Source organism: Musca vetustissima, unplaced genomic scaffold, assembly GCF_032173495.1.
Source record: "Musca vetustissima isolate MV318-11 ecotype Yass unplaced genomic scaffold, APGP_CSIRO_Mvet_v1 utg2975, whole genome shotgun sequence".
NCBI lineage: Eukaryota > Metazoa > Arthropoda > Insecta > Diptera > Muscidae > Musca > Musca vetustissima.
Genome location: NW_026880042.1, coordinates 107,907 through 121,288, shown reverse-complemented (window position 1 = coordinate 121,288; position 13,382 = coordinate 107,907). Strand labels below are relative to the sequence as shown.

The window sequence follows — 13,382 nt, the reverse complement described above, 5'->3', positions numbered from 1 at the left end:
TTTTTTTCTATAGAAAAAAGAGTCCTCTGTGAGGTACTGGGGAATTTTTTCTGTAGAAAGAGTACTCATTGAGGTACTTAGTAATTTTGTTCTATAGAAAAAAATTCAAACTTTTTTCTATAGAAAAAAATTCAAAATTTTTTCTATAGAAAAAAATTCAAAATTTTTTCTATAAAAAAAATTCAACATTTTTTCTATAGAAAAAAATTCAACATTTTTTCTATAGAAAAAATTCAACATTTTTTCTATAGAAAAATTCAACATTTCTTCTATAGAAAAAAATTCAACATTTTTTCTATAGAAAAAAATTCAACATTTTTTCTATAGAAAAAAATTCAACATTTTTTCTATAGAAAAAAATTCAACATTTTTTCTATAGAAAAAATTCAAAAATTTTATATAGAAAAAAATTCAACATTTTTTCTATACAAAAAATTTAAAATTTTTTCTATAGAAAAAAATAATTTTTTTATATATTTTTTAAACATTATGCCATATATTTTTATAATTTTTATTTATTTATTTTTTATTAATTTATTTAAAACATTAAACGAAAAACATTCAGAAAAAAAACAACAATAAAAAAACTTATTAACTAAATATTGCACATATATTTTTAATACAATTTTTTTTTTAATTTTATTATTAAACAAAAAATCTCTTATTATTATAGGGGGTGGTGTAGGGTGAGTGGGCGCGCTATTTAATAAACTATGAGATGTGTGAGAGAGTGGAAAATGAATTAAAACTAAGAAAATAAAAATATTGAAGAAGAGGGGGAGGAGGAAAAGTGAAAAATTAATTTAAAAAAAATGAGTAAAAAAATCAGTACCATTGGTTATTCTCTTCTCTCTGAGATGACGATGACGATTCACCCTCTCATTTCTTGCTTATCACTTGGGTGGTCCTATATTCCGACGCTGAACCTGTCTCAGCACCAAATTTCTCACGAACATAATCGTTGATTTTCTCCAGGACTTGATCGGCTTTGGTGGTGTCCGCAGTGCCGGAGGCCTTGCGCTTGTAATTTGTGCGGCCACGAGCCCGAGGCTTGGTGCCATGGGCATGATAATTGAAGGGTCTTTGGGTTATGGCCACGACTTGTTGTGGTTGTTCTTGAGCTTGCTTTTGCGGAACTTGAACTTGTTGTTGTTGGTGGTGTTGATAGTGTTGCAGCGACTCTTGAGATTCCTGCTGCTGCTGATGATAGGCCTGCAATTGTTGTTGATGGTCCTGATGATAGTCAGGGACGGAGTGGGGAGCATGGCGTTCATTGGGCTTAATGGAGGGCAAGGGGTACATATTGTTGTAATCCGTCCCAGCATGTTCAGGGTTATGTGTGAAGATGACTTTGGTGTGGGAGGGGCGTGGATTATTTTCCGTGATGGGCAGGGCGTGATGATCTCCCAAATCGGCAACAGGTTGTGCGGGAACATAGATGGGTTGTGATGGCTCTTCATGTTGTTGTTGCGGCTGCTGCAATTGTTGTTGATGCTCATAATCGTTGACGGCCTGGGGAGTCATGGAAATCAAGAAGACATGCTGATACATGGCTGGTGGCCCTTCGGGCTGGGCATATTCCTGTTGATGGGCATAATAATACTGAGGCTGTTCCGGTTGTGGGGCATAGTGTTGTTGTTTTTGCGGTTCTGGTGCTTGATAATAACTTTGGACTGGACTTTCCGGTTGCTGAGCCTGTTCGGGGTGATTGGGATGTTTATATTTATAGGTCTGATAGACATCATCAATGGCGGGATATTGGGGCTGAGGTTCATATTGCAGCTGCTGTTGTTGGTGGTGTTGCTGATATTCCTGATTATATTCCACGGGAGCTGGGGTGGGTACATCTTCCACATGACCAGCATGTTGAGCATAATCAATTTCCTGCAACTGTTGCTGCTGATGCTGTTCATGTTGTTGGTGGTGCTGCTGATGTTGACGCTGCTGTTCCGCTTCCTCCAAAATCCGCAAATATTGTGCAGCACGAATTTCCAAATATTGTTGCAGCAACGTTTGCAAATGTGAGGCATATTTCGCCGGTCCGGGTATACGTAAAACAATAACCGGTTCTTCATATTGTTGTTGCTGGTGTGGCTGTTCGGGGATGTGGTGCTGCTGTGGCTCATTTAAAACTTGTTCCTCTCCTGGATGTGGCAAATCGACTTGAGCATTACCACCATTATGCTGAACATAGGTTTGGGGTTTCAATTCATATGAGAAGGAAGGTTCTACGGTAACTTCAGTCTTACCATTGGGTAAGAAATATTTTGGAGCATCACTGGGTATATCCTTCTGGGAATAGGGGTAGAATTCAAATTTTGGTGGACTGTAGTCGTAGCCGTTTTGTGCATAGCCATAGCTGGAAAGAGGGGAAATATAGAATGGGAAAATTAATTTTAGAATTTTTGAGGTTTTCAGAAGCCATAAAGAAGATATGAAGGCTTCCATAGCTATCAGGAAGAATTTAAATATTCCAGAGCCATAAAGAAGGTCTGAGGGATTCATAGCCATATAGAAGATTTATAGCAATAGAAAAATAGAAGATCTCAGGACTTCTGCATTCATATCGGCGACTTGAGGTTTTCTATTAACATATAGAATACCTGACCTGACTTCTATTGCTTCTATATAAAGATTGACGTCTTGTGGAAAACCTGATGTCTTCTATAGCCATATAAAGTCTTGAGACCTTATATGGCCATAGAGAAGACTAGAGGAAATTACTGTAAGGTACCCTACAGAACTAAGACATATAGTAGACCTGAAGTCTCCGACATAGCGGATTTTTTTCTTATAAGAAAATATATTTTTTCCTATATAAAAAAAACTATTATAAAAAAGACCGTGCTTTCATATAAGAATAAACCCTATAAGAGAATTATTCCGATTTTTCCCATAAGAAACAAATTTTTCAATAAGAAAAAATATGGATTTTTCCAATAAGAAAAATATAAATAACATTACCATAAAGAAAGAAAAATATCCGAATATACCGACTTTCCAATAAGAATAATAATAAGGAAAACCCTTTTTCCTATAAGACAAAAACTATTTTTTAAAGGATAATTTTTCCAATAAGAAAACTGATTTTTTCCTATAAGAAAAAAATATTTTCCTATAAGAAAAAAAATTCCTATAAAAAGGGATATTTTTTCCAATAAAATTAAACCTGTTTTCCTAATAAGAAAAATACAAATATTTTCCTATCGGAAAAAATAAAACTAATCTAATTTTTTTCTATAAGAAAAAAATATTAATTTTTTCTATAAGAAAAAAATATTTTATTTCCTGTAAGAAATAATATCATTTGTTTCCTATAAGAAAAAAATAACGTGTTTCCTATAAGACAAAAAAAAAAAAATTCAGATTCATATATAGGAAAATTATAAAAAATTCTTCCATTTTTCCTGACAATATTTTCTTGTAAGAATAAAAAAAACATCGTTTTTTCTTATTAGAAAAATTACTGATTTAAAAAAATTCCAATTTTTTTATTGAAAAAAAACACAAATTTTTCCTTATTAAAAAAATCTTCTAAGAAAAATTTCTATTTTTTTCTTATTGGAAAAATATAATTTTTTTATCATTGCAAAAAAATAAATTTCTTATTGGAAAAATAATTTTTTTCTCATTGCAAAAAGTAAAATTTGGTTTCTTATTGGAAAAAATATTAGTGTTTTTCTTATTGGAAAAAACACGAATTGTTTTTCATTTTGGAAAAACGCAAATTTTTTCCTTATTAGAAAAAATATCCTCTAAGAAAAATACCAATTTTTTCCTTATGGGGAAAACAAATTTTTTTGTTTATTTTTCTTATTAAAATAATTTTCCTGTTTGGAAAAATCCAATTTGTTCCTATCTGAAAAAATACAGATTTTTTCCAATCAGAAAAAAAATCAGATTTTGTTCTATTTGAAAAACTAAAAATTTTTTTTCTTATAAGAAAAAACATTGATTTTTTCCTATAAGAAAAAATAAGAAAATGTTTGTAAGAAAAAAATCAAATTTTATCTATAAAAAAATATAAGTTTGATCTTATAAAAAAACATTTTCGATTTGATTCCTATAGAAAAATATAAATTTTTTTCCTATCAGAAAATATACAGTTTTTCCGACAAGAAATGATACGTTTTGTTATATAAGAAAGAAATACATTTTCCCTTTTTTCCAATGAAAAGAAATTCTCTTATTGGAAAAATATATAAATATGTCCTTATTGGAACAAAGACCAGTTTTTCCTTATTGAAAAAAATGTCAATTTTTTCTTATTAGGAAAATTATCTTCTAAGAAAATTGTTATTTTATCCTTATTGGAAAATACGATTTTTTCCTTATTGGAAAAATATAATTTTTTCTTATTATAGAAATTATCTTATCTGAAAAAATACTGTTTTCCTATCTGAAAAAATACAGATTTTTCCCAATCAGAAAAGGCAGATTTTTCCCATAAGAAAAAACATTGATTTTTTCCTAAAAGAAACAAATAAAAAATTAAGAAAAAATTCATTTTTTTCTGTAAAAAAATTATAAAAAAATCAATTTTTCCCATGAGAAAAAAATTTCAGGTTTTCCTATTAGAAAAAAATTACTTTTCAAATAAGAAAAAATTTCAATTTTTCCAAAAAGAATAAAATGTCGATTTTCCTATTAGAAAAAAATTAATTAAGTTTTCCGCTAAGAAAAATCCAATTTTTCCTATTAGAAAAAATTACTTTTCAAATAAGAAAAAATTTCAATTTTTCCAAAAAGAATAAAATGTCGATTTTCCTTTTAAAAAAAAAATTATATTTTTTCCTATTAGAAAAAAATTTATATTTTTTCCTATTAGAAAAAAATTTATATTTTTACCTATTAGAAAAAATGAGAATTTTTTCCTATTAAAAATCTAATTTTTCTTATATGGAAAAATTAAATTTTTTCCTATTAGAAACAAATTTTGATTATTTTCTACAAATTTTCTTTTTTTAAATAAAAATATATATGTTTTTTTCCATTTTACTCACCCCAATTCCCCCTCAATGGTCCTCTTACTGTTCTTCGACGTTGACACCGTGGTGGCATTATCATTTTCTACCTTGATTTTCACCTTGCCGCCGTGCTGTTTAAATTGTTTGTCCAGTTCTTTGATAAAGGCCAAATCATCTGCGGGCAAATCTTTAAATTTATCCGTTATATCGGCTACCTTCTTGAGCGACGTAGATTTCGATGGACGTTTCTTTGAAGTGTTGACCTTTTTGGGATATGAGAGTTTGTCGTTGGACTTTGCTGAGGCTGGTATTGGCGACGTAGTCGGCGTCGTAGTGGTTGATGCTGCTACTGTTGCTGTCGATGTTGCTTTGGTATCTTTGGTATTTGAAGATTTATTGGCTGCATGACCATATTCCGTTAAAAGTAAAACTAATAAACAGCACTGGAATGACAAATAAACAAAAACAAACAACAAATAAATAAAAAAATTGAAAAAAACTTATTACGTATACGTAAGTTGAAAAAAGAAAAACAATAACAAACAATTCATTTTAATGGCCACATTGCATTGACCATTGCCTGCAACAAGTCAATCTTGTCCATTTAGCCATGTGCTTTGATCGCTTGGCTGATTGGATGTTAGGCTGAATGTTCGGCCAATGCTGCAACGTGCATTGAACGTAAACTTTCGATTTGATTTTTCAATGTTTTTGATCTTTTGTTTTGCACTTCTTCTTTATTTACAAAAGGAGGGGGCAGGAAATTCGACAAAGTGTTGCCAGATCCACATAAACTCAAACCTTCATTTGTCTTTTTACTGGAAATCTGGTTCACTAAACCAATTCCTTGACAGGTTAATTTGGATGATTTTTTTTTTTGGTTACCCAAAGTTTGCCTAACCTTTCTGTCCCGCTGGCATAATTTCCAGTCAAGATAAAACAGGAAATATAGGTGGTCTGCAAAGTTTGCATAAGTTCGAATTTGGGTATGTGTGTCTGAGTATGTTTGCATGGTCTTACACAATGTTCCGACCACCACGTAATAATTTTCAAAAACCACCACCTCTTTCTTATAACCTCCCCAAAACTTATGGGGGTATTTTTCGGTCAGGAAGCTTATCTTTGATTTTTGGGTGAAATAAAAACTGGTAAGAAGAATGAGGAAGTGAATGCACACAAGAAATCATTAAAAAGACAATTTTTAATGAAAGACTTAAGAAAGAAACTTTTTAATTTAATACACATAAATTTGCCTTCCTTTTGTTAGGGATGGAAGAGAAAATCTCCCCATTAAACGAGAAACTTAAGAGATAGTATTCTCATTAGTCATAGATCACCGTTATTGCTCTCTCAGTACCACTGAGAAGAGTTCCCTTTGAGCATACCTTAAAGACTTAAGCAACAAACATCACAGAATTCCCGCTATGTTTTCACAATTCAAAGAGAGAGACTCTCAGGGAGATTTTTTCTCTTTTCCCTTTAGTGGCTATTTGGGGGTGAATAGAGAGGCATTTCTAAACAAAACAAAAGATTTAAGAAACGAACTTCTTAATTTTCATCTTGTGGCCTTTTATTACTACAGGACTGAGATGGAGTGTATATGAATAAATGAAAGACTTAAGCAACGAACTTGATGAACATTCCCTCAAAGTTTTTAATGCAATCAAAAGACTTAAGAAACAAACATATTATTATTGGTCACAGAGGGAGGAAAATATAAAAAATAGAAAAAAAAATATTGTCTATAGAAAAAAAAAATCCTATAGAAAATAATTAATATTTTTTGTATAGAAAAAAATTAATATTTTTTGTATGGAAAAAAATTAATATTTTTTGTATGGAAAAAAATAAAATTTTAATTAAAAAAAAATTTTTCTATAGAAAAAATTAAATTTTTATTTTTTTTATAAAAAATTAAAATTTTTCTATAGAAAAATATTAATAATTTTTAATATTAATATTTTTCTATAAAAGAAAAAATAATTAATATTTTTCTATAGCAAAAAAATTAATACTTTTTTAAAAAAAAATATATAGGTTTTTTTCTATAAAAAAAATAAAATTTTTCTATAAAAAAAAAATTATTTTTTCTAATATTTTTTCTACAGAAAAAAATTTTTTTTAATAAAAAAATAATATTTTTTCTATAGAAAAAAATTAATATTTTTTCTATAGAAAAAAAATATTTTTCTATAGAAAAAAATTAATATTTCTCTATAGAAAAAAAATAATAATTTTCATTTTATTTCTATAGGAAAAAATTAATATTTTTGTATAGAAAAAAATTAATACTTTTCTATAAAAAAAAAATTTGTTATATTGAAATTAATAAAGAATTAATATTTTTCTATAGAAAAAATAATATGTTTTATAAAAAAATAATATATTTTCTAAAAAAAAAAAAAAAAATAATATTTTTCTATATTATTAATTATTTTGTTATTTAATGTTGTCTCCTAATTAATTTGCGGTTGGTTGCATGTCGCATTTCTGTCAAAACTCTGGCCACAACAGCTGTTAATTTTATTTTCTTTCTCCTTTCGTTTTTTTCTGTTTTTTTGCTTCTCTTTTTCCTATTTTTTCAGATGACGCAACTTTCTGACGCTGTCATTTAAAAAACAAAAACTAACAAACAGCCACCACAACTAAAATCTAACCAAAATTACAGCCTACAATTTTGTTCGGTTAAATATGAATATGTGTAAAACGGCAACAGCAACAACAAACTTACACAACAAATCAGAAATAAAACGCATGCATGCAACATTTCTATTGCAGCGGCTGTTGTGGTCTTCACAATAAAAAAAGAAAACATATAAGTAAAAAATAAGCCAAGCAAAAAAAAAAAAAAAAAAAAAAATTAGAGGTAGACAGACCGACATAAGACAAAGTCAATTGGAAAACCAGTTGCCATTACAAATACATGTGAACTATTTCGATGATCTATTGCAAATCCAATGGTCATTAGATGGACGAGCGAATAGAAAAAAATGAAGATGGGAGCCTTGAGACGATGAACAAAATAAATTATACATTTTTTTTTTTAAATTGTATTAAAATATAATGATATTTATATTTTTTTTCTATAAATAATTTATTTAATAGGAAATAAAAAAAAATTATATTTTTTTATAAAAAAAAATTATATTTTTCTATATTATATTTTTTAAATTATATTTTTCTATAATTATATTTTTCTAAAAAACATTATTTTTTTTTATAGAAAACATTATATTTTTTTGTAGAAAAAATTTTTCTACAGACAAATTATATTTTTCTACAGAAAAAATTATAAATTATTTTCTATAAAAAATTCAAAAATAATAATTTTTTTTTCTATAATTTTTGCTATAGAAAATTTATAAAATTTTGTTCAATTTTTTTCTATTTTCTCTATGGAAAATATTATTTTTCCATAGAAAAAATATTTTTTTGTTATCAAAGTTGTTCATATACCCCATTTTTCGAATGAATCTAAAGACTTAAGAAACAAACTTGACTATTCAATCTGTAACCTCTCTCTTTAATTCTCTCAGTGAATATACAGAGGATATTATCAAAGACTTAAGAAACAAACTGTTATTTTTCTAATTGGAAATGTAGAGAGAAAATATACTCAGATGAATAACAATGACTGAGAGAAATTGTCATTTCTCTTTCCCAAAAGCAAACAATCACAACTCTCTTGTAGACGTTTAAATAAAAACAAAAGACTTAAGAAACGAACATCTTCTGCTACTCTCATTAAAAATTATTTAAATGTAATTACAAAAGAATATTTACAGTAAATGGAAAGACTTAAGAAACGAACTCAAACAATAATTTAATTTCTCATAGAAGACGAAAGACTTAATAAACGAACATGAAATGTTTGTGGTCATTGAAAGAGAGATTAGTTATTGAATAAAAATTAATAATGATTTAAAATGCAACCCTGATGATATTTTATATTCACAGAAAAAAATATTTAGAAATTATGGGAAATATAAAATATCATAATCGAACATTTTTGATAAAAATGATATATTTTTTTAACTAGAAATTTTTTGTGCTAAAAAAATATTATTATCAGAAATAATTTTTTTAATTAAAAAAATATATATTTGTGATTTTTTAGGTATAGAAAAAAGTAATTTAATTTTTTAGTGCAAAAAAAATTTCTTAATTTTTCTTTTAGTATAAAAAAATAATATTTAATTTTTTTTATTGCAAAAAAATCCAAAATTTTTCTATTTCGTATAAAAAATAATTTTTAATTGTTGATTTACAACAAATATCAATAATAGATTTCTTCTTATATAAAAGTTATTTGTGATATTTTAGGTATAGAAAAAAATATTTTATTTTAAAATTTATTCAATTTTTTTATTTCGTATAGAAAAAAATTATTTTTTATTTAGAAAAAATATCATAAAGAGATTTCTTCTTATAGAAAAAAATTATTATATCAAAAAATCTCTATACGAAAAAAATAAGTTTATTGATTTATTTTTGATCTTCTATTATTAATTTCATTTGTAATGCCATAAAATTATTAGCAATTAAATGTGTTGCAATATTTAAATTGATATTGACACACCAGATTGCTAAGTTTTAATTTAACCAATGTATAACATATTGTTGGAACTAGAATTGAAACCAAAGGCAATTTTTTATATCTTTTTTTGCCTTGGCTTGGTGCCTAGTCCATTTAATTAATTACTCGTGGCACCCATGGACTTAACACAACTAATGAGAGAGAGGAAGCTTGCGAACGTACACACACATTTTCTAAATTATTGGATATGCCAAAATAATTAACACTTGTGTGTGTTTTTTTTTCTTTTCAAAAGTAATTATAATAGGCATTTAAGCCATGGGCTTGCATTTGAAAAAAAATGCTGTTTACACAAATATGACTAATAGGCTGCAGGCTTTAAATATATTAGGGTATATATGTGTGAGAGTGTGTATGTGTGTGGGGAGGTTTCTTCTTTTAGTTAATCTTCAAACTCCATTGGGGTAGCAATGAACTTGTCTGGCCATTTTTTTCACACAAAAGCCAATTACAAGTGTCTTGAAAAAAAAAACAGCTACATAAACTTAAAACAAACGTTACGGAAATTGTTATGGACAAACATATATATCCTAATGATAAATTAAAAAGAAAAACAAGGACAATTACCTATATTGGTAAGCAATTTTTTGGTTAAAAAAAATAAAAAGTCAGAGATTTTTTGAGTACGAAGTCCAATTTTTTTATGATAAACATCCCTTTAAGGCCCCATAAAAAAATAATTCAATTATTTATTTTATTATATGTTAAATATTTGCTCTATATTTACCTTGAAAGTCATCTCTTTATCTCAATTAAATCAAAAGACTTAGGCAACAAACTTGCCCCTGTACACGTACTAAATAAAACATCTCGTTCGTATTTTTTTTTTTTTTTGCAAATCAGTTTGGGTCAATGTCCATTACATTTGAAAACTAAATTTATAGACCACACATGTGTGTTTTCAAATTTATGTAAATAAAATACCCTCCATATTTATACGCTATTTAAATTTTATTGTCATTGTAAATTTACTTTAATGCCAAAAATTCCAACAAAAAAGAGTTTAAGGTCATAACTGCAAAAGGTAATTAACGCATTTAGTGTAATTTAATTAAAAACCTAACTACAAAGTTTATTTTTATGTGGACCATAAATAAAATAGCCAAGTTATGCTTTGTTGCCGCTGAATTTTTTCTAACAACTCTAGTTATGAGTGTTGGCCACACCACTCCCAGGCCAATTTTAATTACGGCCGGCTTTGGCTTTATTTGGTAGGGAAAGAAAACAGAAAAAAACAAAAACCGCTGAAACGCCTGCTGTTAAAAATTATATCGAGACAATTGCAGTCGGAAAACAACAACAACAATTGCCTGGTTCTTTAACTTACCACGCTGTCTCATGACTATGATTTCTTGTTTTGATTTTATTTTTTTATTTCATTTTTTCAATTTATTTCAATTCATGTCTTATTTCTTGTATTTTTCATTTTCTTTTGACAGCAAAAAAAAAAACCTGCAGCTAATTCCCTGAGAACTAACAAATTTGCATAAAATGTTGAGATAGTTTGACTTGTTTTTCATTTCTTGTTTTTTTTTGTCTTTGCCACCCCAGTTCGATTTACATGTTAAGGTAGACAACGTCATTATTTTATTTTTTTCTCAATTTTTTTCTTTCATATTCACACCTAATTAGTATACGGTTCAATGAAAAAAATTAGTGACTTGGGGCAAGAAGGAAAAAACTAACACTACAGAGTTTATATAAGAAAAAAACAGACCGAAAAATTAAGTTATTGGGACATATCTCACGCAATGCAATAGAGAATGGTATGACAAAATCCATGGATTTTGAAAAAAAGTCATTTTCCGATTAAGAAACAAATTGTGGCAACACATTTATCACAGCTTTGATAACATGTGGATTTTTTTGTAATAACAAAATGATCTACAATATGCTAAAAATATATTTGTGAAATTATTAACTCTATTTAAAAATTTATCCAACTAGATTTACATGTTATTCTATGAAAAAAGAAATAACCAAAAAAATATAATTTTTTTTATAGAAAAAATATTATTTTGATATGGAAAAAATAACATTTTTATATAAATAAAAAATATAAAAATATTTTTATAAATAAAAAATAATATCAATAATATTTTCAATATATAAAATATTATTTATATTCTTTTTCGTTAAAAAAAATATATTTATAATGTTATTTTTTATATATAAAAAATATACTAAATATTGTGAAATCAATCCTCAGTTTATCTCTTTCAAAAGCCACACACATTTCATGTTCGTTTCTTAAGTCTATTGTTTCACATGTGAAACATAGAAGCAATACTGAGTTTGTTTTTTAAGTCTTTCGATTTATTGACATTCTTTCTCTCCTAGTTACATTTAAATACTCAATAATGAGATATTGGAAAAAGTCTGTTTCTTAAGTCTTTTGTATTTACAAGACTCCTATAAGACTAATGGAGAGAGAAAGATAACGGTTTCCTTCATAAGTATTTGTTATTACTCTGAGTTTATCCCTTATAAGTATTTTTACGGAAAGAGAAAGAGAGAGGTTACTAATGAGAAAGGTTATAGAGAAAATTATCGAGTTTCTTGCTTAAGTCTTTGACAAGATGTAATGTATATTAAATTTGTTATTCCATTTACCACACCTGGAAATATTCACCTAAGACCCCATTAAGTATACATATTATGGATCGGAAAAAAATTATTTATCAATTTAGGCCCGTCTGTGTCAGTTGAAATCACGTTAAAGCCTGCAATATTGGAAAATAGAGCTTTGAAAATTTCCACAAATATTGCTATTATTCCTAGGATGTTTGATATTGAAAAATATTAAATTTTTAGCGGTACATTCCCAATATTCGTTATTTTAGGAATATTTGATATGTTCTTCAATGTAATTGACTGTAATTTGGTACTTTAGGTTCACATCGGGTTGTAAATTTTCCTATCAAAAAATTATCAATATTGACCCAAGTTTCTGGGTAGCCTTCATAGAGCGGAAACCCGAATTATTTGGTATTTTGGGGGTCAAATAGACTATAATATGGCGTAATCGGTTCTCACTGGGTTGAAAATCTCCCAATCAAAAATTTAAAATATTGGCCGAAGTTTTCGGGTACCCCCCATAGAGCGGAACTCACCATTATTCGATATTTTGGGACATTGGACGCATTTTTCAACCAAATAGGCTATAATTTAACATAATGGCTTCTCACTGAGTAGAAAATCTCCCAGCCAAAAATTTTCAAATATTGGCCAAAGTTTCCGATTAGCCTCCATAGAGGCTATAATTTAACATAATGGCTTCTCACTAAGTGGAAAATATCTCAACCAAAAATTTACAAATATTGGTCAAGGTTTCCGGTAAGCCTCCATAGAGCGGAACTCACCATTATTCGATATTTTGGGGTGCTTGGGCACATTTTTCAATCGAATTGGCTTTAGTTTGGTATTTAGGGTTCTCATTGAGTAGCAAATTTTCCTACCAAAAATTTTAAATATTGTCCCAAGATTCCGGGTAGCCCCATAGAGCGCTATCCCTTTTTATTCGGTGTTTTAGGGATGCTGAACACATTTTTCAACCGAATTGGCTGTAAATTCATATTTTGGATTCCCTTTGGGTAGAGAACTTCTCCGATATTTGTTATCCCCACACCAAAAATTATCCCAATCGGTTTATATTTTGATATAGCTCCCATGGTATTTTTAGGTTTTTAGCCGCATTTCCCCACCGAAGTGACAGTAATTTGGCATTCGAGTGTTGTGGCGGCTGAAATACATATATACAGAAAATGATAAATTTAGGTCAAGGTTTGGTATAGCTCCCATATTAGGTCACCCACTCA

General features: G+C 28.0%; 1 protein-coding gene across 1 annotated transcript; it reads right to left on the bottom strand.

The window, feature by feature from the left end:
* Window positions 1-879: 879 nt before the first annotated feature.
* On the bottom strand, window positions 880-10,303 carry LOC133325341 (putative uncharacterized protein DDB_G0268364). Its single transcript, XM_061534127.1, has 3 exons — window positions 10,292-10,303; window positions 5,004-5,410; window positions 880-2,359 (listed from the first exon to the last, which is right to left on the bottom strand). The coding sequence occupies exons 1-3, from the start codon at window positions 10,301-10,303 to the stop codon at window positions 880-882; spliced, it is 1,899 nt and encodes a 632-aa protein (XP_061390111.1).
* Between the last annotated feature and the right edge of the window lie 3,079 nt (window positions 10,304-13,382).